The sequence below is a fragment of the Carassius carassius genome, chromosome 33 (genome assembly GCF_963082965.1).
Source record: "Carassius carassius chromosome 33, fCarCar2.1, whole genome shotgun sequence".
Taxonomy (NCBI): domain Eukaryota; kingdom Metazoa; phylum Chordata; class Actinopteri; order Cypriniformes; family Cyprinidae; genus Carassius; species Carassius carassius.
This window is the reverse complement of record NC_081787.1, coordinates 14,680,557-14,704,887: the sequence shown is the minus strand read 5'-3', so window position 1 is coordinate 14,704,887 and position 24,331 is coordinate 14,680,557. Positions and strand designations below refer to the sequence as shown.

Below are 24,331 nucleotides of genomic sequence, written 5' to 3'. Positions count from 1 at the left end.
CCTATAAAACATTCCCGCTCTCTGCCATTGGTCAAAGGAACAAATAGTCCCGCCTCAAATTCATGCAATTGGTTGGACTTTTCGGTGTAATGAGCCTACCAATGGCTTGCTTAAACTTAGATAATGCATTTTAACATTGAATTAAACACTTGACTTTTAAAGATTTGATTTCTCTTGAGCGCTCAAATGAATCTAATTGGGAAATCTTTTTGGAACTTATCCTTAACCCAAGCTGACTTAGACCAGTTTGCAGAAATAATTTAGTGCTTATTAGTTCAGCATGACTGTTCACTTGTTAAGTATTGCTATTAAATGGCAGATCAAACTGTAATGCGAACTTACTTTTTGAACACTAAATGGGATATCTAAAATGATGTCTGGTAAGTCTCCCTCTGTATCTCTTCCTTTCTGTCATGCAGTGCTTGGGACCGTCCCAGCTGAGTGCCAGTGCAGGGACCTGGAGCTGGACTGTGACGGTGCTCACTTTAAAGACGTCCCTATGGTATCCATTAATGTCACCATGATGTGAGTTTCATGGCCTGTGTGAAGTGTGGCTGCAGTTTGAGGCTGAGATTGTGTGACTCCTCAGATATGCATTAGATGCCAAGGCTCTGCTCAGTAAAGTTTGCTTTACTCTAAATGATGAATATGTACACTCTCAGACATAAAGAAAGAGGCAAAAAGCTGTCACTGGGGCAGTGCCCTTTCAAAAGGTACATGTATAGTTTAGGTACTAACATGTACTTTTAAAGTCCTAATATGTACCTATAAGGTCCCATTAAGGGTAAAAATAAGATAGAAAGATGTAACTTTTAGCTATCTGGACCAGTGGCAGCTTTGTACCTTTTTTTTTTCTGTGAGAGACCGAATTAGTGTCTCATTAGAGTTGTATGTGCACTTTATAAAACACAAGAAGGTTGAAACAAGTCTGATTTAATCGACTTCTAGTCATAATTAACTCTGAGTGTCTTTAATTTGTGGTTTTGGAGCATTGAAAAATTAGATAATTGCATTAAAGATAATTGTTCCAGCATTATTCTCCACACAATATAGCTGTGACGCTTTATTCATTGTTCACATAATAGCTGGCTGATATAAACCTTTCTAGCAGTTTAATGTGGATTTGAAATGCATATTTATGTATCAGTAGAAGCTGCTTCTTATTTAATTCCCAGTTTCCTGTATTGTGGCTCTGTTTGATTTTCCGCTTTTCATTAGTATTCCGCAGTGTAATTCACATCTACCTTTCAGAAATGCGAAGAATGTGGCAAGGTGTTTTAAATCCAATGTCACTTTCTGATTTCAAGTACACACACTGCGTGTCTTCTCTCTAAGGTCTCATGAAATCATTGCTCATCTCATCATCAATCATCATCATCTCTTTCTATTTATCATTCTGTCTTTCTATAAGGCCAATGAACTTTTTTTCCCAAAAACTTTATAACAAACATTTTCTTGACAAACTTTGCTTTTCTAGATAAGAATTATACGGAGCCCCGTTCGCACGATTTACTATTTTGTTCCCTCGATTTATAAATTGTCCGCACGATTTACTAATTTGTTCCCTAGATTTGCTAAATTGTGTACACGATTTATAAATTGAGAGAACAAATAAGTAAATTTTGCAGACAATTTATAAATCGAGGGAACGAAATAGTAATCATGTGCACGTTTTAGGACATCGAGGGAATGAATTACAGTTTTTCTCAGTCACTTTGGTGCATTTCTCGAATCAAACTCACAATTTGCAAAACAGTAAGTGCATTTCTCAAAACAACTCCTACAAATAGCAAAACACCATGGGTTACCTGCAAAAGCCAGTCTCCTGCTCAAAATCCTTAGTTAATCGCTCAAAAATAAATATCTGTGTCAATGAACATGTCAGTGCCATCGAATGACAAGTCCTTGAGTCATAGTTTACGGATAAGACAGTCAAATTGCTTAGTCATGTTGTCAGTATAACAGTGTACTCTAGAGGGATGTTCTGATGTAAACTATGGCAACATTTTGGATGACAGTTACTGTATTGAACAGTATGCCATATGCTTATGTATGCCATATATCCATTTCAAAAGTACAAATTTACACATTACTGTATGTGAGATATTGATTGAAAGAGACTGGATAGAATTCCCAGTTACACTTTTACTAGTGGTCTGTCCCAAACAATTATAGTAATACTGTAAAAAAAAAAAACAATGTCACTGTGATATAGAAATGGAAAAATAAATATGGGCACAAAGATGAAAATAAGTCCATTTTCAGAATGTGTAACTCTTGTGTTGTCCTCTGTCTATACAGTACAAGCTTTGTAACTGAAGATTCATGAGATGAACCTTTGAGCTATTTCAGAGAAATGGTTTATCATTGGTTTATCATCTACATTCTCTTCATTAGTAAAGATTCACTTGCACAATTCATGCCAGATTGACAAAAAGTCTAATAATAATGTGTAAAAAAAGTGTGCTTGGCAGTTTATGACAACTAAATTAACCATTTTGCATTTAATGACTTATACGAGGAACTAAAGACCCGATGTTTTGGGGGGTAAGACTATTGCAAAGAAAACTATATAATAAATTTTGAGCAACATGACATTAGCAACTGATAATTTAACAGAGAATTGTACATAATTATTTGCATGGTGGATGTACCAAAGCATTTGCAACTTGTTCAAAGAAATGAGAAGCTTTTTTGATGTGCACAAGTGACACAATGATGTGAGAATTGAACAGGTAGTTTTGAGAATTTAATTTCTGATCTGAGAAATGTACCAAAATGACTGAGAAAAACTGTAATAAATCGTGCACACAATTTATAAATTTTTTCATGAATTTCATGTGCGGGGCTCCGTAGAATCAGGCTACAGAATGAAAACGTTTTTTCCCCTCGATTCAAATGTAATCCAGATGTATGTGTTGAATTCAGTAGGATTTAAACTTAATAAAAAGTGTCTGCCCAGTTCAATAAAGCATTGAAAATGACTGTAATATAATAGAATAGAATATTATTAATTTGAAAATATAGATTAATATATGAATATATATAACTAATTTGATTATTCATTTAGAGTACTTCATAAGTTTTTAATTATTTGAAACAGGACAGGACATTGCACTTTTATGTACTAAAAACAATTTTGGGAATGGCTCTTTTGTTTGTGTTGCAGGTCCCTGCAGAGGAACAGGCTGAGGAAGTTAAATGCTGACATGTTCTTGATGTACCAGAGCCTTCAAAAGCTGTAAGAGTCTGCTTCACTAAGTATATCTAAACACTTTAATGCTACGAATGAAATTGTGGCACTATTGCAGATGTTCACAAAATGTTGTTTGCTTGTCCTCACTGTGCCATCATAGTCAGAAGTGTGTGAAATAGAGATGTTGAGTGAGATTAAACAATCCCTGTGGGATAAAACATTCAGTGCCCTTCACAGGAGCTGAGCCAAACACACTCAAAACCGAAGAACTTAAGAGTGTTCTCTTTTTTTAACTTGACAAAAATGGCTCAGTGTTTTTCTTTCTCCAGCTGTAGAATTTGTCTTGCCTGTCTTAATCTGACATGCTTGTTGGTTGTGGGTATCGTCTGGTTTCTCGTTCAGGAGTGCCAGCTGACTCAAACAGAATCAGCTCCATATTTTTGTCCTCGCTCAAGTACCATACTTGATCTAGTGTCAGATGGAGGCTTCATTGTACGAACAAAGAGATTTCTTTTTTTTCTTTTCTTTTGATGCACATTTCAGTGCTGTGATGCTTGGGTGTTGCTATATGGTTGCTTTAGGTATTCTAAATATTTTTAGTACTTTGTTATACGATGATATGATTTTACATATTACAAATGTGTGGTTTATAATCCCATTGACTCATACTGAAAAATATATTGGGACCATTGGGACAAGACTATCATAGAAACTAGAAAAGTTTTTGACTTAAGCATACTCCTTCAGCGCATGTATATATTCTGACATTATTATTATTTTTTTATGTCCTAGTCATATTTTCTTGGTTAAATAAACATTAAATAAACATTTCTTTTATGCATATATATATATATATATATATATATATATATATATAGTGGCGGGGTGAAGTAGGACACGACACGAGAAGGAGGGTAAGTTCCCCGAAGGGTGGATTTAATAAATGTATCCGTGAGAGAACTGGCGGTGCTGTGAGGTGGTTTGGGTGCTCGGCGTTCTGTCTTGAAAGTGCTCTAGTGCAGTGTGGGTCCGTGCTCTCCTGTGGCGTTGGGGCTGGTGGTCACACGCTGCTTTCTAGGGCAGAAGGAAAAAGACAATGTCAGCCGATTCTCGTGGAGACATCTCTCACCTCTGTGCCTCGGGACGCTCATCACACTCCCCCCCGCTAAGCGTTGTCCTGGTCTGGTTGAAAAATACGATGTTAACAGGGGTGAATAAGGGGGTGGGTGGGGAGTGACCCCTAAAAGACCTGCATAAGGTTACCAGATCCGGGAAAGGCCATCGGCGTTGGAGTTGGCCGCTCCGGCCCGATGGAGCACTTCGAAGTGGAAGTCCTGGAGCGCGAGGAACCATCGTGTTACCCTGGCGTTGGTGTCCTTGGCGCAAGCCATCCACTGGAGGGGCGAGTGGTCTGTGAGGAGAGTAAACTTCCACCCGAGGAGGTAATACCGCAGCTCCAGGACTGCCCACTTGATGGCCAGAGCTTCCTTTTCGACGGCGGCGTAGTTCCTTTCGGCCGGGGTGAGCTTCCTGCTGATGTATAGGATGGGATGTTCCTCACCTTCTTGAACCTGTGACAGGACGGCCCCCAGTCCTGTGTCAGAGGCATCCGTTTGCAGCAGGAAGGGGCAGCTGAAGTCCGGTGCACGCAGGACTGGCTCCGAGGTGAGGGCCAGCTGCACCTTCTTAAACGCCTCCTCTGCTTCCGGTGTCCAGTATACTTTTTCTGGCTGCCCCTTCCTGGTCAGGTCTGTCAGGGGGGCGGCTAAGGAGGAGAAGTTAGGGATAAAACAGCGGTAGTATCCTGCCAACCCCTAAAACGCTCGTACCTGGGTCTTTGTGCTGGGTCTGGGGGCAGACCATATCGCCTCGACCTTCTTCTCCTGTGGTCGGATGAGTCCCCGTCTGACTTGAAATCCCAGGTACTTTGCCTCCGTCAAGCCCATGTGGCACTTCCTGGGGTTGGCAGTGAGCCCAGCCCTACGTAGCTCCATCAGCACCCTCCGCAGTCGGTCCAGGTGTTCTTCCCAGCGCTCGGAGTGGATGACCACGTCATCCAGGTATGCCGCGGGGTAGGCCTGGTGAGGCCGCAGTAAGATGTCTATCATCCATTGGAACGTGGCCGGGGCCCCGTGTAGGCCGAACGGGAGGGTCCGGTATTGCCAGTGCCCACCAGGGGTACTGAAGGCGGTCAGTCATTATCTCTGCAGGGATGCCCACCCAGCTGAAGAGCAGGAAGAGCTCGCTAGCAATGGTCTTGGCAGTAGCCTTACGGAGGGGCACGGCTTCGGGGTACCGGGTGGCATAGTCCACAATCACCAAGATGTGCTCGTGGCCGCGGGCAGACTTAGGCAACGGCCCTATGAGGTCCATCCCGATGCGCTCGAAGGGCACCCCAATGATGGGTAGTGGAATCAGCGGGCTGGGGGGAGGTTTCCGTGGGGACATCTTCTGACAGATTGGGCAAGCCTGGCAGAAACGTTTGACTTCTGTTTCCAGCCCGGGCCAATGGAAGCGATCCCTAACCCGGTGAGTGGTATTCTCGTGCCCCAGGTGGCCCACCAGTGGGTGTGAGTGAGCAAACTCTAGCACCATTTCCGTCTTCGTCCGGGGTACCACTAATAAAGTTTTTTCCTCCCCCCTTCGCTGTGCGACACAGTAGAGTAGGCCATTTTGGACGATGAAGTGCGGGAGAGGATGGGGCCCCGGTTTTAGTTCCTTCCCGTCCACCATGCACACTTGGGACCAGCAATGCTTGAGACGATCATCCTCGCGTTGTTCTTGGGCAAATGAACCTCCCCCATTCACCTGTTGGAACAGATCATGATAGAGGTTAGCTTCAACGACTTGGGACTCACCATCTCTCCTGTACCACCCTCCGGGGAAACGGCCTCGACTGCTCCCCGGTGTCCCGTTGTTGGGCAGCATCCGCCAGTTCCACCGCCTCGACGAGCTCGGTTATAAAAGTAGGATTCTGCATCCCAACCGCTTACCGGTGAGTCCGGGGAAGGGCCCGGAGGAATCGGTCCACAACGACACGTTCTACAACTTGGGCAGCCGTGGGCCCCCCGGCGAGCAACCAATGCCGTGCAAGGCAGGAGAGTTCGGCCGCCTGGGCTCGGGCTGGGAGGTGGAGTTTATAGTCCTACTCATGGAAGTGCTGGGCGGCACAGACCGAGGAGAGCCCCAGTCGGGACAGGATTTCCTTTTTGAGCTCGCCGTAATCGTTTGCCACTTCCGTCGGCAAGGCCAAGAAGGCCCGCTGAGCTTCGCTGGTGAGGAGAGGGGTGACCAACCGCGCCCAGTCATCGTTCTCCCAGCCCTCCTGGACGGCTGTATTTTCAAACATTTGGAGAAAGGTCTCTATATCGTCATTAGCGGTCATCTTGGGGAGTAGCTGGGACACTTTCGCTGGCGGGTCGGGCAGTGGAACGCGTTGAGTGGGCACCGCCCGCAGCTCGCCGAGTTCCCGCTCGGTCTGGTCCACTAGAGCGGCTAGGTGTTCCGTTATCTGTTACTGGCGGATGCTGACCTCCGTTAGACGCTGGAGTATTTCTTCCATCCTGGAGGTTCGGGAAGCAGCAGCCGCCTGGCAGAGAAAAACACAAAGAAAAACAAAAAGGAGTGTGAGTCGCTGGGGAACCGCATATGTGTATTCCTTCCACGGTATTGCCCGCATTCTCCACCAGTGTGGCGGGGTGGAAGGAATAGACAGGAGCAAACTCAAATGTAAAGCCCCGGAGGATGGATTTTATTGAAAAGTGAAGGGTTGCGGGGTGATGACGGTGCTTCGGCGTGCAAAAGGGTGCTCTCACTCGGGTCCAGGTGCAGATGAGTCGGTGGAGTGCTCCAAAAAAAGTTTGACCAAAAGTTTGGACGCACCTTCTCATTCAAAGAGTTTTCTTTATTTTCATGTCTATGAAAATTGTAGAGTCACAGTGAAGGCATCAAGGGCTATTTGACCAAGAAGGAGAGTGATGGGATGCTGCCCCAGATGACCTGGCCTCCACAGTCACCGGACCTGAACCCAATCGAGATGGTTTAGGGGTGAGCTGGACCGCAGACAGAAGGCAAAAGGGCCAACAAGTGCTAAGCAACTCTCGGGGAACTCCTTCAAGACTGTTGGAAGACCATTTCAGGTGACTACCTCATCAAAAGAATGCCAAGAGTGTGCAAAGCAGTAATCAAAGCAAAAGGTGGCTACTTTGAAGAACCCAGAATATGACATATTTTCAGTTGTTTCACACTTTTTTTTTATGTATATAATTCCATATATAATTCCACATGTGTTAATTCATAGTTTTGATGCCTTCAGTGTGAATCTACAATTTTCATAGTCATGAAAATAAAGAAAACTCTTTGAATGAGAAGGTGTGTCCAAACTTTTGGTCTATATATATATATATATATATATATATATATATATATATATATATATATATATACTTTAACAATTTTATCAATATTCTTTTAAAGCAAAGTATGAATCTCATAGTGAATTTAAGCATTTGTGACTTTATGTTACTATTTTAGAATTTTTCAGATTATCAGTCATCAAAGCTAGGTAAATATTGGTCACAGACATGAAGATTATTACTAACTAAAAACTCCCAAAGATTGTGTGTGTGTGTGTGTGTGTGTATTTCATATAAATGATGTTCCTTAAACTATCTATTTATTAATTGTTAAATGTTTTAAAATAAATAAATGCTTCACAGTTTCTTCAAAAAGACTGGAGTAATGGCTGCTGAAGCTTCAGCTTTGCCATCACATGAATAAATTACATTTATAGAAATGTAATTTATTAAGATTGGAAAAATATTACGTAGTATAACAGTTTTTGCTGTATCATTGATCTTACATGAATTGTTTTAATAAGTAAATAAATCAATCAATAAATAAGTGCTTCCTATCTTTTTCCTTTCTAAAGGCCCAGTTCAAAATACAGGCTTGTATAAAAAGCAAGAGCAAAACTGTGTTCAAAGCTCTTCCACTCCTTTGGAACATAATTATACAACAATATTTTGTGTTATTTCTCTCTCCTATTGCTTTTTAATGCTTCCTGTAACATATTTCAGGTATCTCCAGCACAACCGAATTAAAGCAGTGCACCCACATGCTTTCAGAGGCCTTTACAATCTGACAAGACTGTGAGTTGGCAGACATTTCTATTGTCTCTATAAAGACAAATAGGCTAACAGTGAATGACAGATACTTTAATTTGCTTATTTGCTTTGTTCTATGGGCAAAATGCCCTTTTGACTATTCTCAGACAGCTGTAATATCTTATTTTCTCAGGTATCTCAGTTATAATCGAATCACTACCCTACTTCCTGATGTATTCCAGGATTTGCACAAACTAGAATGGCTGTAAGTGTTGTTGTTTTTTTGTTGTTTTTTTTTTTGGTCATTCTCCCATTTGCTTTATAAATGTCAGTTAAATAAAGATGGATTTTCTCATTCAGTGCTTTTTTTGCATTAAATCAAATAACTGCAATGGCATGTGTCAGTCAATAAACCTTCTCTAATGCTGAGTTTTGACCATGTAGACAGCACAAAACAGGTAAAATTTCTGTAATATCAGGAGTGATTTCTTTAGCAGTCATTAGCAGTCACTGAGGATCTGCTCTAAAGAAACATGAGTGATTGAATTTCCATCACAATAGCATGTCATTGAATTATGATTTATAGCTGTTTATGTATATGTTTGTGTCCCCTGAACAAGTATTGAACAAAGCACTTCAGTTTGTGATGCCTCAGTGTATTTTTTTTATTTATTTTTTTAATGAGCTTCTCCATTTTTTTATCCTGAAGGATTCTGGAGAACAACAATATTCATCACATCTCCTCTTTGACCTTCTCTGGTTTGCGCTCCCTTGTGCTTCTGTGAGTTTCAGCCTGTTGCTATTTTGGTGACTCATCTTCCGTCTTTCAAATGGAAATCTTATATTTTAACAAATGCATAGGAGCTGTTCTCTAAAAGTTTTTTGTATATTTATTTGGTTTCCAAATGTGCTACACTGCTGCTTTGTCTTATAAAGCCTTTGCTTGTGTGTGTTTCAGAGTGTTGCTGAACAATGCTCTCACAAAGCTTGATGATATCTGCCTGGAGATGCCACGATTAAATTGGCTGTAAGTTTGAATACAACATTGTCATGATAAAAATACTTTTGCTAATATTTTATTTAGGTTGGAGAGCCCTTTGAATTATACTCCAAAAGATTTCAATCAATTTATATTTGCATTTTGCAAAGTCGTTTGTATTTTTCTTTTCCTACCCTTTCCTACAATTTTTAAAGACCCTCTTTTTTCTATTTCTGTTTGCAGAGATGTTGAGGGAAATAAGATTGAGGCTGTGGGAAATGTGACCTTCAGGTCCTGTAACATGCTAACAGTGCTGTGAGTATAACCACTCTTCCGTCACAGCTGCTCAATCCTCTCTTCCTGCTGTGCAGTTATTTATCAGATGATCCCAGTGGGCTTTATGAATGTATTCCAGTATTTAAAAAAAAATAAGGGTACAATGGTTCATCAGGTTCCATTGAGGTTAAAGGCCCTTTCTGAAATAAGTAAATTTATTTTGCTTAATCAATATTCAGTATTCATCTGCTTCAGTCACATAACTTTTTCACTCATCTGCCATGTGATCATCAGCGAGGGAAAGTAATGGCGCAGACCCAATCAAATCTAACTTTCACAGACATTTACATATATTTAATCCACAGTCCATCTACATATATTAAAGCTATAAAGTATCTTGAAATGAATTGTGGATTGAATATATGTAAATGTTAAAGGTTAAAATTGTTTTAGAATTGGGTTGGATTGAATCCAATGCTCAGCATTTTTTTCTCTGTTTCATTGTTCAAAACAGAGAAATTGTTTATTCCCCCACCAATGTATAGAAATATGCCAGATGAGCAGAATATTTTATTAGTGTATAGTTTTTACTTATATAAATTAAATTATAATCATATTTTCTCATACTAATATTTAAGGGGTGCCAAGTTGTACCCTACTCTCATTATGCACAGTTGAGGTCCTTCCTGCCAAAAACACCAAAAATGAGGTCAAAGCATATTTTTAGGGAAACCATTTTCATCTCCACGGGTCGCGCTTTTCATTTTTATTCACTGTTCTGCAGAAATCAGAGCAATAGATTTATCTGCTTTTGTTCATTCAAAATTCAAGTAACATGGAAACAATTACATATTAAAGGGGTGGTTGACTGCGATTTCACTTTTTTAATGTTAGTTAGTTTGTAATGTTGCTGTTTGAACATAAACAATATCTGCAAAGTGGCAGCGCTGAAAGTTCAATGCTGGCAGTTTAATGCCTACAAATGGCTGGTAAGGGACTACAACGAGCTTCTTCCCGGGTCCGTTACGTCACAAACCCAGATAAACCCTGCCAACGGGAACACACAACAAAGGAGGCGAGGCCATGTTGTGCTGCTTTAGAGAAGAGGAAGAGAAAACTTGGGGTGCACATAAAAATCTGTTCATATACAACCCGAATTCCGGAAAAGTTGGGACGTTTTTTAAATTTTAATAAAATGAAAACTAAAAGACTTTCAAATCACATGAGCCAATATTTTATTCACAATAGAACATAGATAACATAGCAAATGTTTAAACTGAGAAAGTTTACAATTTTATGCACAAAATGAGCTCATTTCAATTTTGATTTCTGCTACAGGTCTCAAAATAGTTGGGACGGGGCATGTTTACTATGGTGTAGCATCTCCTTTTCTTTTCAAAACAGTTTGAAGACGTCTGGGCATTGAGGCTATGAGTTGCTGGAGTTTTGCTGTTGGAATTTGGTCCCATTCTTGCCTTATATAGATTTCCAGCTGCTGAAGAGTTCGTGGTCGTCTTTGACGTATTTTTCGTTTAATGATGCGCCAAATGTTGTCTATAGGTGAAAGATCTGGATTGCAGGCAGGCCAGGTTAGCACCCGGACTCTTCTACAACGAAGCCATGCTGTTGTTATAGCTGCAGTATGTGGTTTTGCATTGTCCTGCTGAAATAAACAAGGCCTTCCCTGAAATAGACGTTGTTTGGAGGGAAGCATATGTTGCTCTAAAACCCTTATATACCTTTCAGCATTCACAGAGCCTTCCAAAACATGCAAGCTGCCCATACCGTATGCACTTATGCACCCCCATACCATCAGAGATGCTGGCTTTTGAACGCTGATAACATGCTGGAAGGTCTCCCTCCTCTTTAGCCCGGAGGACACGGCGTCCGTGATTTCCAACAAGAATGTCAAATTTGGACTCGTCTGACCATAAAATACTATTCCACTTTGAAATAGTCCATTTTAAATGAGCCTTGGCCCACAGGACACGACCGCGCTTCTGGACCATGTTCACATATGGCTTCCTTTTTGCATGATAGAGCTTTAGTTGGCATCTGCTGATGGCACGGCGGATTGTGTTTACCGACAGTGGTTTCTGAAAGTATTCCTGGGCCCATTTAGTAATGTCATTGACACAATCATGCCGATGAGTGATGCAGTGTCGCCTGAGAGCCCGAAGACCACGGGCATCCAATAAAGGTCTCCGGCCTTGTCCCTTACGCACAGAGATTTCTCCAGTTTCTCTGAATCTTTTGATGATGTTATGCACTGTAAATGATGAGATTTGCAAAGCCTTTGCAATTTGACTTTGAGGAACATTGTTTTTAAAGTTTTCCACAATTTTTTTACGCAGTCTTTCACAGATTGGAGAGCCTCTGCCCATCTTTACTTCTGAGAGACTCTGCTTCTCTAAGACAAAACTTTTATAGCTAATCATGTTACAGACCTGATATCAATTAACTTAATTAATCACTAGATGTTCTCCCAGCTGAATCTTTTCAAAACTGCTTGCTTTTTTAGCCATTTGTTGCCCCCGTGCCAACTTTTTTGAGACCTGTAGCAGGCATTAAATTTTAAATGAGCTAATTAAGTGGATAAAAGTGTAAAATTTCTCAGTTTAAACATTTGCTACGTTATCTATGTTCTATTGTGAATAAAATATTGGCTCATGTGATTTGAAATTCCTTTAGTTTTCATTTTATTAAAATTTAAAAAACGTCCCAACTTTTCCGGAATTCGGGTTGTATGAATCACGACTTTGTCTTCTAACAATTCTAATGGATTCGCAAGTTTCAACAATGTTTTCCCTAAAGCAGCACAGCATTGCCTAGCCCCTTTGCTTATTTTTCCCAAAGGCTGGGTTTATCTGGGTTTGTGATGTCACAAATCAGGGAAGTAAATTGTTGTAGTCCCTAACAGCCGTTTTGTAGGCATTGCACGATATCTCCGTTTGCATTGAACTTACAGCTTCGTATTTTTGCAGATTTTGTTTATGCTGAAACAGGAACATTACACACTAACGTTAAAAGAGTGAAATCGCAATGAACCACCCCTTTAACATAATACTATATTATTATTATTATTATTATAACTTCAGTGGTTATATGCAACAGTGACTGTTGATTTAAGGTCAGATCCTATTTTCCTTCCAAATTGTTTTTTTTTTGTTTTTGTACTCCTCACCATTGACGTTGTTATTCACTCCTGTGTATTTCCAGGGGTGTAAAATACTTGAGTAATATTACTAAATTACTGTACTTAAGTATTATTTTGGGAGATTTGTACTTCACTTAAATGTAATTTAGTTACTTGACAATTTTCTTGATTACATTTCTGAAGAAAAAAACAGTACTTTTCTCATTGAAAAGTATTATATATATATATATATATATATATATATATATATATATATATATATATACTGTATATATTATTCTCTTCCATCCTGCACACATTTAATATGGTAAACAGAAGCTCAAATGCACATGCTTGACATGCGAGACCAGTGATGTTTGGTTTTGCACGTCAAGCACGTGTTCATCTTCAGTTATATCTTTAATAAATTTCTGTCTGTTTTGATCTAGCTGTCAGCTGTCTGTGTAGTATATTGGCTGAATGCTCAAGATTGATTAAATAAAATCAGAAATGATAATTTACATTAAATATTTTGGTGTCCGTTATTGCTTATTTATTAAATGATTTAAGTTAATATATTATTACAAATAAATATTATTAAATATAAAAATCTCCAGTAGTTAAAAAAAGAATCACAACGTAATTAAATAATTACAAATAATGACGACATAATTAAAAATTAAATACAAAAGAATGAAATATCAATGCTTGCTTAGAAACAAAAATAAACACAATACTCCTGGTTATTTCCTACACATTCCATTCCTCTGAAACGGTTGATGTGTTTCTGTCCACCAAGATAAAAATGTACTTTCTTTATTTATTCATTTATTTTTATTTATTTATTTGCAGAGTCCTCCAGCGGAACCGCATTAGTTACATCCACGAGCAGGCTTTCTCTCTGCTTCGCAAACTGGGCGAGCTGTGAGTTCTCAGGCATTCCATTCCATTATAAATGTTTGCCAAACTAATCACCACAAAGTGTTCTCTGGAGTTTAGTCGTGACCCATTTCTGTTCAATTTTTGAGAAGCTAAACAAAAAATAAATAAGTAAATAAAATAAAATAAATCATCCTTGCATGGATTTCCTTATCAGTTTCAAAGTGTGTGTTGGTCTTCCCACCATCCAGCTCGACCAGTTAGGGAACGTCAGTCTTCAAAGAGTTTGCCATCAGACTGGTTTGCTCATTACTTCTGTCAGCAGATGCTTGTTTGAACACGAAAGGCATGAATATTTTCTCTCCACAGGGATTTGTCCAGTAACAGAATTGAAGAGATCCCTCCTGATCTTTTTGTCAATCTTGGAGACCTGCTTCAGCTGTGAGTCTTCCGTTCAGATACACATTACAAACAGCTCCAAACTGCATCTAATGTCTGCATGCCAGGGCCTGTGTGGTGGGCTTCTGGACATTTTTATTTATTTTTAGTCCGATAAGAATTCATTCCAGTTCATTTTGATGGTCATATGGTGTCCAGGTTAAAGGCTTATGCAATAACATCTATCATACATTTTTATAATTAAACTGTAGTTTTTTGTTTGTTTGTTTTTGTTTTTTAATTGTTTACATACTATTTATGAATCCCAAGTCATATAAAAAAATCACACCCAGTTTACACTTCTGTAAATTGTTTATTGAGCATCAAATCAGCCTGTGAGAATGATTTCAGTAAAGACATTTATGATGTTAAAAATATTTAACATTTAAGTTTTAAATTAATGCTGTTCTTTTGAACTTTCTATTCATTAAAGAATCCTGAAAAAATATACATATAGCACAGCTGTTTTCAACATTGATAATAATCAGAAATGTTTCTTGAGCAGCAAATCAGCAGATTTGAGACATTTCTGAAGGATCATGTGACACTGAAGAATGGAGTAATGGCTGCTAAAAATGTGGCTTTACATTACAGGAATACATTACATTTTAAAATATGCTTAAATAGAAAGCAGTTATTTTAAATTGTAATAATATTTCACAATATTATGGTTTTTACTGTATTTTTGATCAAATAAATGCAGCCTTGATGAGCGTAAGAGACTACATTACTATATTACAAATTCTTACTTAGCTCAAATTTTGAATGGTAGTCTATGATTTAGTTTATATTATTTATTTATTTATTTATTTATTTCATCACCTCTAAAAATAATAATAAATGCAATAATACAGTACAGAACCATATTCTGTGTAGTGCTGTGTTCTTGGCTATTACTAATAAACAACAAATCAGAAAAAGATACACCTTTAATTTAACCTGAGAGGTTGGCTCAATGCATGTTTCACACAGTATTTCAGATTGTATTTCACATTTCTATTCTTATCTAAACAGTTTTTACATGGCTTTCCCCTGCCTTGTCAGACAAAACACCTCTGCTGTACACAGATCATTATAATTTTGACATTAGAAAATGTATTTCAAATCAGTTCACTCTTGTCTACTGTTTGAATGCAGGAATATTTCATATAACCCCATCATGGACCTGCGTGTGGACCACTTTAACAAGCTACGCAAGTTAAAGTCTCTGTAAGTCTTTTTTATACTTTTCTACAATGATGTACAGTACAAGGTTTTGAAGCACAAATTAAGGAAGAAGTGTGAAGTATGTTTTAAAACGGTTGTTAAGTTATGCAAATGTATAACTTTGCACAGTGAATATTGTGACTAAACTAAGACACACACAAGCCCTTTCCTCATTTTATGCCTCTCTGGTAAAAAAAACAAAAAAACACTTTTCACATGAGACACCACAAAAATAGCTTGTAATTTTAGTAATGGGCTGTTTACGGGGCCCCTTTCAGCGAAGCACAATGGTCCTGCCTAAACCTCACGCCGTGAACATTGTCTTCCTCTCTACACAGAGGAAAAACAATCTGCTTTTAGGTCATACTTCAAAGACTTCCAGAGAGCATCTTGGGCAAAAACTGCATATTTGTAAGGGAAGGAAAAGGGAAAAGAGGGCTTAAGCATTGTAAAGTGAATACTGAAATGCTTATGACGGTGGCTTTCTAAAGAGCAACCCCTGAGAGAAAGCTTTTTGTGTCACAGGAGCATTGAGGGAATCGAAATTGGGAACATTCACAGAAAGATGTTTGAACCTCTCAAGAACCTGACTCACATGTGAGTGCTGCTTTTTGAAAGTTTTGATAACAACATTATTTAAGTTCTGCTTGCTCAATTTCTGAAATCTGATTCAAATCTCCATTTGCTGAAGTTATCACCATTGAGAATGATCTTTTGTTTTTCATGTTGAATAATAAAGAGTTGAGATTGATGTTTGAGATATTCTGTTTAAATTGCCTGCAACTGAACATCTCTATAATTATTTGTACTTTTAAACATTAAACTGATGATAGCAGTTATGTCTTCTCTCTGGAAAATCATCATTAAAAAAAGATAAAGACAAACTCTTTAGTTCTAATCCCAGAAATTGTTACTAATATTTTGTTTTCTATTAATTGTCCATGGTAATCATTTTCTTCCATGACCTGGTTTAGTAATAGGCAGTGATTTGCCTGAAAAAAGAAAAAGAAAAGATGTCTGGAATTTATATTGGAGTGTGTACTGTACAATTCCCTTTTCAATCTTTTCAGCTACTTGAAAACCCAATATCGTGTCTTCCTGCTTTGCATATCTTGCAGTATATAATTCACACTGTGAAAAATGTGAATACTCGATGAATCTTGCAATTCATTTATAATGTTTCCTCTCAGATTGAGACTGAGTTGACTGTTGTTGACTGTGAAATTCAACTCAAGACTTTCTTGCTGTTTCTGGAACTATGTCAGTTCTGTTCAGTGTGATTCTCTCCTCCTTCTGTCTTCCCCTTTATAAACACCTTTCTCAGTAAGGACAAGTTGAGTGACAGCCAAACACGTCACAACAGCTATTAAATGATAGATAGATCGACCCATTTACTTTTAGAAAATAAGAATGATTTTATAGATACATGTTGTGTGTACAATTAAAGTGATTAGTATTTATTTAATGTTGCGCTAAAATAAAAAAAATAAAATTTAGAATTATCTGTAAAATGTTTTTTTTATTGATTTATAAATATTTACCTATATGTAATAATTTATCCATGTAATTTTTTTTTTTCAGATTTATTTGCATAGCACTTTTAATAATAAATATTGCTTATAGACAACACAAATAAAAAATATTCTTGATCATATGAATAATTTATTTGCATTGCAAAGAACGTCAGATGAACAACAAAAAAAGACATTTTCACAGATCTATATGCATAGTTTTATGTGGTAACACTTAACATTAAGTTTTAAACATCAGCTAGCTAGTTAATGTAAACTTACAAACAAAATGCTTCTTCAGCATTTATTAATCTTAAGATTATTATATTATACATGAACATTTATATTGACTAACATCAACAAAGTTTAATGAATGCTATTACAACATAGGCTATTGCTCATTGTTAGTTTAATAAAAGCTAACAAATGAGACCTTATTGTAAAGTACTGTTTATTTCTTACTGCTGAAATTATTATTTATTGAATTTATTGAATAATATAATAATATATTTGAGCATAAACAAATCTATACTTGTGTCCTTAGCCATGTCATGACGGGACCGAAATGATGCTCTGATTGTGTTTGTCATTTGTGCTTGTTTCTTTCTTTCTTCTTTTCAGCTATTTTAAAAAGTTTCAGTATTGTGGCTATGCGCCTCACGTCCGCAGCTGCAAGCCCAATACTGATGGCATCTCATCTTTCGAGGACCTTTTGGCCAACATCGTGTTGCGTGTCTTCGTCTGGGTTGTCTCAGCAACGACCTGCTTCGGCAACATCTTTGTGATCTGCATGAGATCCTACATTCGCTCTGAGAACAAGCTCCATGCCATGTGCATCATCTCTTTATGCTGTAAGATGACATTTTGCATCTAATACCGAGGCCTTTTAAAGTGTGACTACGTGTGTCTGAATTAATTTTGGAGCACTATATGCTGTGTTTTGAGATTGCAGTGTGCTACCTATCATCTTGATACTTCACACATAATTAGTCTAATACAACTTTCTATGCATTCATTTTTTTGGTGTGCTTTTTTCTTTACATATAGCATTGTTTTAAAATATTATTTAGCCTTTCATGAATATATTTAAAAATGCTATGATTGTGCACATTTAACTGGAAATTCAAGCTTTTTCGTTAAGATGAGAAAAAAATCTCATCTTTTAAACTGCAGTTAAGTGTCTGTTCTAGTTCTGCAAGTCGATCGTGCCTTCTAGAGAAACAGACTGATAGCCTAAAGGCAGCTCAGAGCCTGCGTTTACCTGACAGTGTTCACTCTTGACTGAAGTGCCACCACATGTCTTGCTTGTTATTGCATGAAATTCACCCATGCGTTCCGCTTCCTGTAAACTGACCACTGCTGAACAAAGAAAATGCTGCCTGCTCTCAAAGGAAATAAAAAACTATGAAATAAAAAGCAGTTCTTTGATTTCTGCTCTTTGGAATAGGCTAAATAAGTGGATATCAATGTTGTGCACTGGGCATCTGTATTCGAGTGCTGCCGGGAGTGATTCAAATGAGTGGAAGCTCATTCAGAATACATAGAAATCAATTACTCAGTGTCTACTTTGATTTGTAGAAGTCACACTTACATGTAGCAACATTTACAGTTCATTTTTACATTTTATATTTAAATGCTTTCACTTGCTAACATAAAGTATAAGGTAACCAAGGAGTTGTTTATGAATGAAAATGAAAAATATGTGTGCTTCTATGTGAAGTTAAGCGAGTTATATTATTTCATTAGTATATAATATAAATATATATATATATATACAGTACAGACCAAAAGTTTGGACACACCTTCTCATTCAAAGAGTTTTCTTTATTTTCATGACTATGAAAATTGTAGATTCACACTGAAGGCATCAAAACTATGAATTAACACATGTGGAATTATATGTGGAATTATACACATAACAAAAAAGTGTGAAACAACTGAAAATATGTCATATTCTAGGTTCTTCAAAGTAGCCACCTTTTGCTTTGATTACTGCTTTGCACACTCTTGGCATTCTCTTGATGAGCTTCAAGAGGTAGTCACCTGAAATGGTCTTCCAACAGTCTTGAAGGAGTTCCCCGAGAGATGCTTAGCACTTGTTGGCCCTTTTGCCTTCAGTCTGCGGTCCAGCTCACCCCTAAACCATCTCGATTGGGTTCAGGTCCGTTGACTGTGGATACCAGGTCATCTGGCGCAGCACCCCATCACTCTCCTTCTTGCTCAAATAGCCCTTGATGCCTTCAGTGTGACTCTACAATTTTCATAGTCATGAAAATAAAGTAAACTCTTTGAATGAGAAGGTGTCCAAACTTTTGGTCTGTACTGTATATATATATATATATATATATATATATATATATATATATATATATATATATATATATATATATAATTATACAATGCATTTTATAAGTGTTATTTTATTTATACACACACACACACACACACACCAGCGTTTAAAAGTTTGGGGTCAGTACGATTTTTAATGTTGCTGAAACCAGTCTCTTATGCGACAGTCTCTATATTTCTGCTTGGGAAACTTCAGTACAAGTCTCCCCACTGAGCTGTTCATGTAAATTGCATATTTAAGACACTTTGATTATCATTAAGACCCACTGTCAGCCTCTGGCATGGTCTGCTCATGCTGAGACTATGCCATGTGTTAAATACTCCACTATTACCCATTAGATGATTCTGCCTTTATTGCTCAATGTTGTTTTCATGTGATTGTGTCAGTCATGGGTAAAGTCTCTCGGTTAAAAGTCTATGGGTGAGAAATGCTCTCAGTTATAGAGCCCCTGGAGGGGGGAAATGGGTCAGATGTGGAAACTGCAAGACTGGTAATAAAGGTTTTTTGATTTTCAGCCTGCTGTCAGTTTTCATCGAGAGTTTTTATTATACATAGTAACTTGTAAATGCAAACTGTACTGCGAAAATGATTCTAAGCCTGAAAAATTAAAAGATGTACTTGGCTATATATATATATATATATATATATATATATATATATATATATATATATATATATATATATATATATATATATATATATATATATATATATATATTGTATATATATATATATATATATATATTGTATATATATTACAGTATATTCAATTACCATCACATATTTCCTGAAATGTAAAATACACTTGTAACTCATAAAAAGTGTAGCTTACAAGCTCTTTCTCTACTACACAGGTGCAGACGGTCTGATGGGTGTCTACCTCTTCATGATTGGAGCGTATGACTTGAAGTTCCGGGGCGAATATAACAGACACGCTCAGGCCTGGATGGATAGTGTACCCTGTCAGGTGATTGGATCTCTAGCCATGCTCTCCACTGAGGTGTCAGTTCTGCTTCTCACCTACCTCACCCTGGAGAAATACATCTGCATCGTTTACCCGTTCCGATACTTGACCCCCGGCCGCAGACGCACTGTTACCATTTTGGTTGTCATCTGGCTCCTGGGCTTTGTTATTGCTTTCCTCCCTCTGGTCTTTAAAGGGGTCTTCAGAAACTTCTATGGAACCAATGGCGTGTGTTTCCCTTTGCACTCTGAACAGCCAGAGACCCTCGGAGCACAAATCTACTCCATTGTGATCTTTCTGGGTATGTGAGAATCCTTTAATCGTGTTCAAAAGATGTTCTATTAGACAATAATGCACAACAGGCAGGTTCTGGCCTTAAAAATCCCAGTCATTTTCTCTGTAGAAAAATCGTTTTTTAATGATTCCGTTAAATCATTTAAGACAGACCTACCATGAGCTCTGAGGTCATTAATTAATGTTTTTATTGAAGCCACCAGTCAGTCAATTCAACATTCCAGAACAACTCAACTCATACATCCTTAAGTGTCTTTTATGTTATGTAGTTTGATGTATGAATATTTTGAAATAAATACATTTTTAGATATAAAAAAAGATATATTCTTTTGCCCGCCAATGCTGTATTTACTAGGTTAAAAAAAACAGTAAAAAAAATAGTAATATTGTGAAATATTATCATAGTTTCATACAACTATTTAAATATACTTTAAAGTGTTAAGTATAGTAAATGTTAAATGTTATTTATTCATTCTCAGGATCATCTCAGAACTGATTGGTCTGGTTTAAGTATGTTATGATTCCCTATAGAGACAATCAATAGTAAAAGCATGTCTGGAACTGGGACAGCCGGATAAGTGGGTGGTCAATGTTGCACTCTTTTAATTTTCTTAACATTTGAGGCATTAGAATTCCTCCTTCAATAGTTGTTAACTTTCCTGTTCTTAAAGCAGTAGGAGTTGTTTTGGACTCTTTTGTTCCTGATTAGGAAATCGTTATCTCTGAGTGTGTTCAATTTGTTTGCTAGATAGAGGTCACACTGAGAGGTCTAAGTTTAGATGGGAAAGAGGACTGAGGGCTTTGAGGAAATGTGGTGGTTTCCAGCTAGACCAATCATCTCAACAATAACTTGATCTTTCTTGACCTGAAAGTGTACTGTTGTGGTGTTTATGTTTTGTAACAAGGTCATCCTTCACGTCGATGAATGCTTTTCAGTGCTATATATATTGTCAAAAACATATCCTGTTTCCAATTAGGTCTCAATCTGGTGGCTTTTCTCATCATCGTGCTGTCTTACGGAAGCATGTTTTACAATATCCAGAGAACAGGAACACAGACGACCAAATACAGCAACCACATTAAGAAAGAGCTGACCATTGCCAAGCGCTTCTTCTCCATTGTCATCACCGATTCGCTGTGCTGGATTCCCATTTTCATACTCAAGATCCTTTCGCTTATGGAGGTTGAAATACCTGGTAAGTGTGTCATGGTCATGGCCATGATGGGGCCATTTAAAGCCTTCAGGGCCGTTGATTTCTTTAAGGATGAGGATGATTTTTTGTTCAGCTACAGTAATTTAGCATTTTTATTTACTTCAGTGTTTACTTTATTTTTTATACTACTTACTTCATTAAGTAGTAAAATGATTAAAGGCATCTAAAAGTTCATATAATACAAATGGTATGCAAAGTGTTAATTCACCTTAAGAATTATAGAAAATTCTCTTATCTACTAGTCAGTACTCTTCCTCACATTGTTACTGGCCTATATGTATTTCTTCATTCTGTGTAACACAAAAAGAGGCATTTTCCAATAATTCCAATTATTCACTGATAATTTGTTTGCGTATTATTGCAATGAATGAGGGCTGGAGCTTTTAACCTTAAAAAATTGTGCAAAACAAGCACTATAAAACTGTCGTTAACATAGTTCCTATTGCTATATATTCCAAGTCATCTGAAGTTATGACTTGTAGCTTTGCATGAGAAACTTAAAAAGTAGTCATTGACTGTTGAAACTGAACACTAAGAGTTTTGTGAATAAATCTTTCACACAGATTTTGGAACTGGTTCACCTGATCCATTGAAAAGATTTGATTCAATGATTTGTTCACTCCTTTCACAAATGACTTCATATCATCATATGGCTTTAGAAGTCTTAGAATATAGTGCACAAGTCATGTGGACTACGTTTATGGTGCTTTTTATTCAGAAATTCACCTTTTGTGTGTCACTGGAGAAACAAAGTCATACAGGTTTTGAATAACATGATGGTAAATAATGACAACATTTTATTTTTTTGGATAAATTGTGCCTGTGTCATAGTATGTTCAGTATTCAAAAACATAGGGTCTTATTCTACATTGCTTATTTTGTATTTGTATGCACAGGAGTAAAACAATTCAGCTTAACATGATTATTAGGCCACCCAGAGTATGTGTTTTGTGTATGTTTGGTTACAGCTGTCCCTATATTTCTTTAAATTTAGAATCAGCTTTTGTGATTTTGGTGAATGTTGATTTGTTTGAAAATATTTATACAGAGATTTCATGCACAAATCCATGTGTGAGCATGCTTAGTGAATGAGGCCCACTGAATGCTCTTTCCATCCACATAATATTCGACAATGGCTGGGCAAATGACACCGTGCTTCATTATGATTGCTGAATTCAAGCTATATTTTTCAAAGACATTTCACTGAAAGATCATAGTTTTCCTATTCTCTTTTTGAATGGTGATTTTCCAGAGATAATTAATAGGCAGTTGAGAAAGTGGACTGCCTTGTCCAAAACGATTTTTCAATGAAAAACAATCAGCAACAAATTAAATGATATCAACTCTCAATGAATAATTTTCTCCCCATTACTCTTCTTGAATGAACCCTCTGCAGGAACCATCAGCTCATGGGTTGTCATTTTTATTCTGCCGATCAACAGCGCTCTCAATCCCATCTTATACACGCTGACCACGCGGCCCTTCAAAGAGACACTGCTGCAGGTGTGGTCCAACTACAGGCAGCGGAGACCCCTCCTCAGCAGCCACCCGGCTCATCTGCCTTCCTTTACGTGGCAGGAGATGTGGCCTCTGCAAGAAAATAGCCAAACTCTATGCACCCCGAACTACCAGGTGCATCCATCCGAAATGTCCAACACCACCCAGTTAATGCCTGTGGAGGGGTCGATCAGGACATGAAGTGGTCTGATGGTGTCCTGCCATCAGCATCACCTCATACTTCACAGCCATGTGCTCATTCTGACAGGACATGCATATATATAGTACATTTGTGGATGTTTACATGAATGTCCTCACTCAGAGCAGGGATGATAATGATGCACTGCATATAATGATGACTGACTGTGTGTTTTTTTGGGAGCTTATTAGGAAAATGCAAAGAAAACAAAGACAAAGAACCAGAGTTTTGCTGAAAAAAGACTTGCTGGGTAATGCTGGTTTGTGCTGGTCTGTGTGGTTTACCAAAGGAGAGCTGCTGGATTTTTCAGTCAAATAACTTATAATTCTCTCATTAGTTCATTCCACCCTCATGTTGTTTCAAAACTTTTTGAAGAACATTTCTGCTGTTTTTGTTCTTACAGTGAAAGTCAGTGAGGTCCAAAAATGTTATTATTGTTGTTATTAACTAAAATTAAATCCATGACATTTTTTTAATTAAAATGTGTTATTGAATTAACTAATTTAAATAACAAAAATTAAACTTATGTAAACTAATTTACAAGACAACATTTCAAATTTGTACTTAGTTTAACTAAAATATATATAAAAATACTAATTATTTACTAAAAACATTAATATACAGTATATCACTTAATCTTGCACGTAAGTGAGCATGAACATAGAGTCTATATATATATATATATATATATATATATATATATATATATAAACTATTTCATGAAAATTAAGCTATATTTAGGACCTTTAAAGGTTTTTGCACTGTGAAATTATTTTTATGTTTTCAACTCCAGTTTTTATCACTGTAATGCAAACAAAACTTATTTGCAGTATTGTAACTTGGAATAAAAAGTAATTGGGATAGTAAAGTATACATATATATATATATATATATATATATATATATATATATATATATATATATATATATATATATATATACCGTATATATATATACCGTATATATCTCAGTGATAATAAAATAGCACTGATCCAAAAGCATTAAACTTAAAAAGGATATATGTAGTGTCTTGGTATTGAAACATCTGGACTCCATTGACTTTCACTGTTTGGCCAAAGAAAAAGAA

At 37.3% G+C, this 24,331-nt stretch overlaps 1 protein-coding gene across 1 annotated transcript in view; it reads left to right on the top strand.

The window, feature by feature from the left end:
• Window positions 1-23,259, top strand: part of LOC132114254 (relaxin receptor 1-like) — a 51,962-nt gene extending 28,703 nt beyond the window's left edge. The window contains exons 4-18 of the mRNA XM_059522363.1: window positions 420-525; window positions 3,170-3,241; window positions 8,275-8,346; window positions 8,495-8,566; window positions 9,011-9,082; window positions 9,260-9,328; window positions 9,524-9,595; window positions 13,545-13,616; window positions 13,941-14,012; window positions 15,147-15,218; window positions 15,741-15,812; window positions 17,348-17,577; window positions 19,931-20,341; window positions 21,312-21,530; window positions 22,945-23,259. Of these exons, the coding sequence (XP_059378346.1) occupies window positions 420-525; window positions 3,170-3,241; window positions 8,275-8,346; window positions 8,495-8,566; window positions 9,011-9,082; window positions 9,260-9,328; window positions 9,524-9,595; window positions 13,545-13,616; window positions 13,941-14,012; window positions 15,147-15,218; window positions 15,741-15,812; window positions 17,348-17,577; window positions 19,931-20,341; window positions 21,312-21,530; window positions 22,945-23,246 (1,985 nt within the window). The 3' untranslated portion in view covers window positions 23,247-23,259. The remainder of the gene's footprint in view (window positions 1-419; window positions 526-3,169; window positions 3,242-8,274; window positions 8,347-8,494; window positions 8,567-9,010; window positions 9,083-9,259; window positions 9,329-9,523; window positions 9,596-13,544; window positions 13,617-13,940; window positions 14,013-15,146; window positions 15,219-15,740; window positions 15,813-17,347; window positions 17,578-19,930; window positions 20,342-21,311; window positions 21,531-22,944) is intronic.
• Window positions 23,260-24,331: the final 1,072 nt, after the last annotated feature.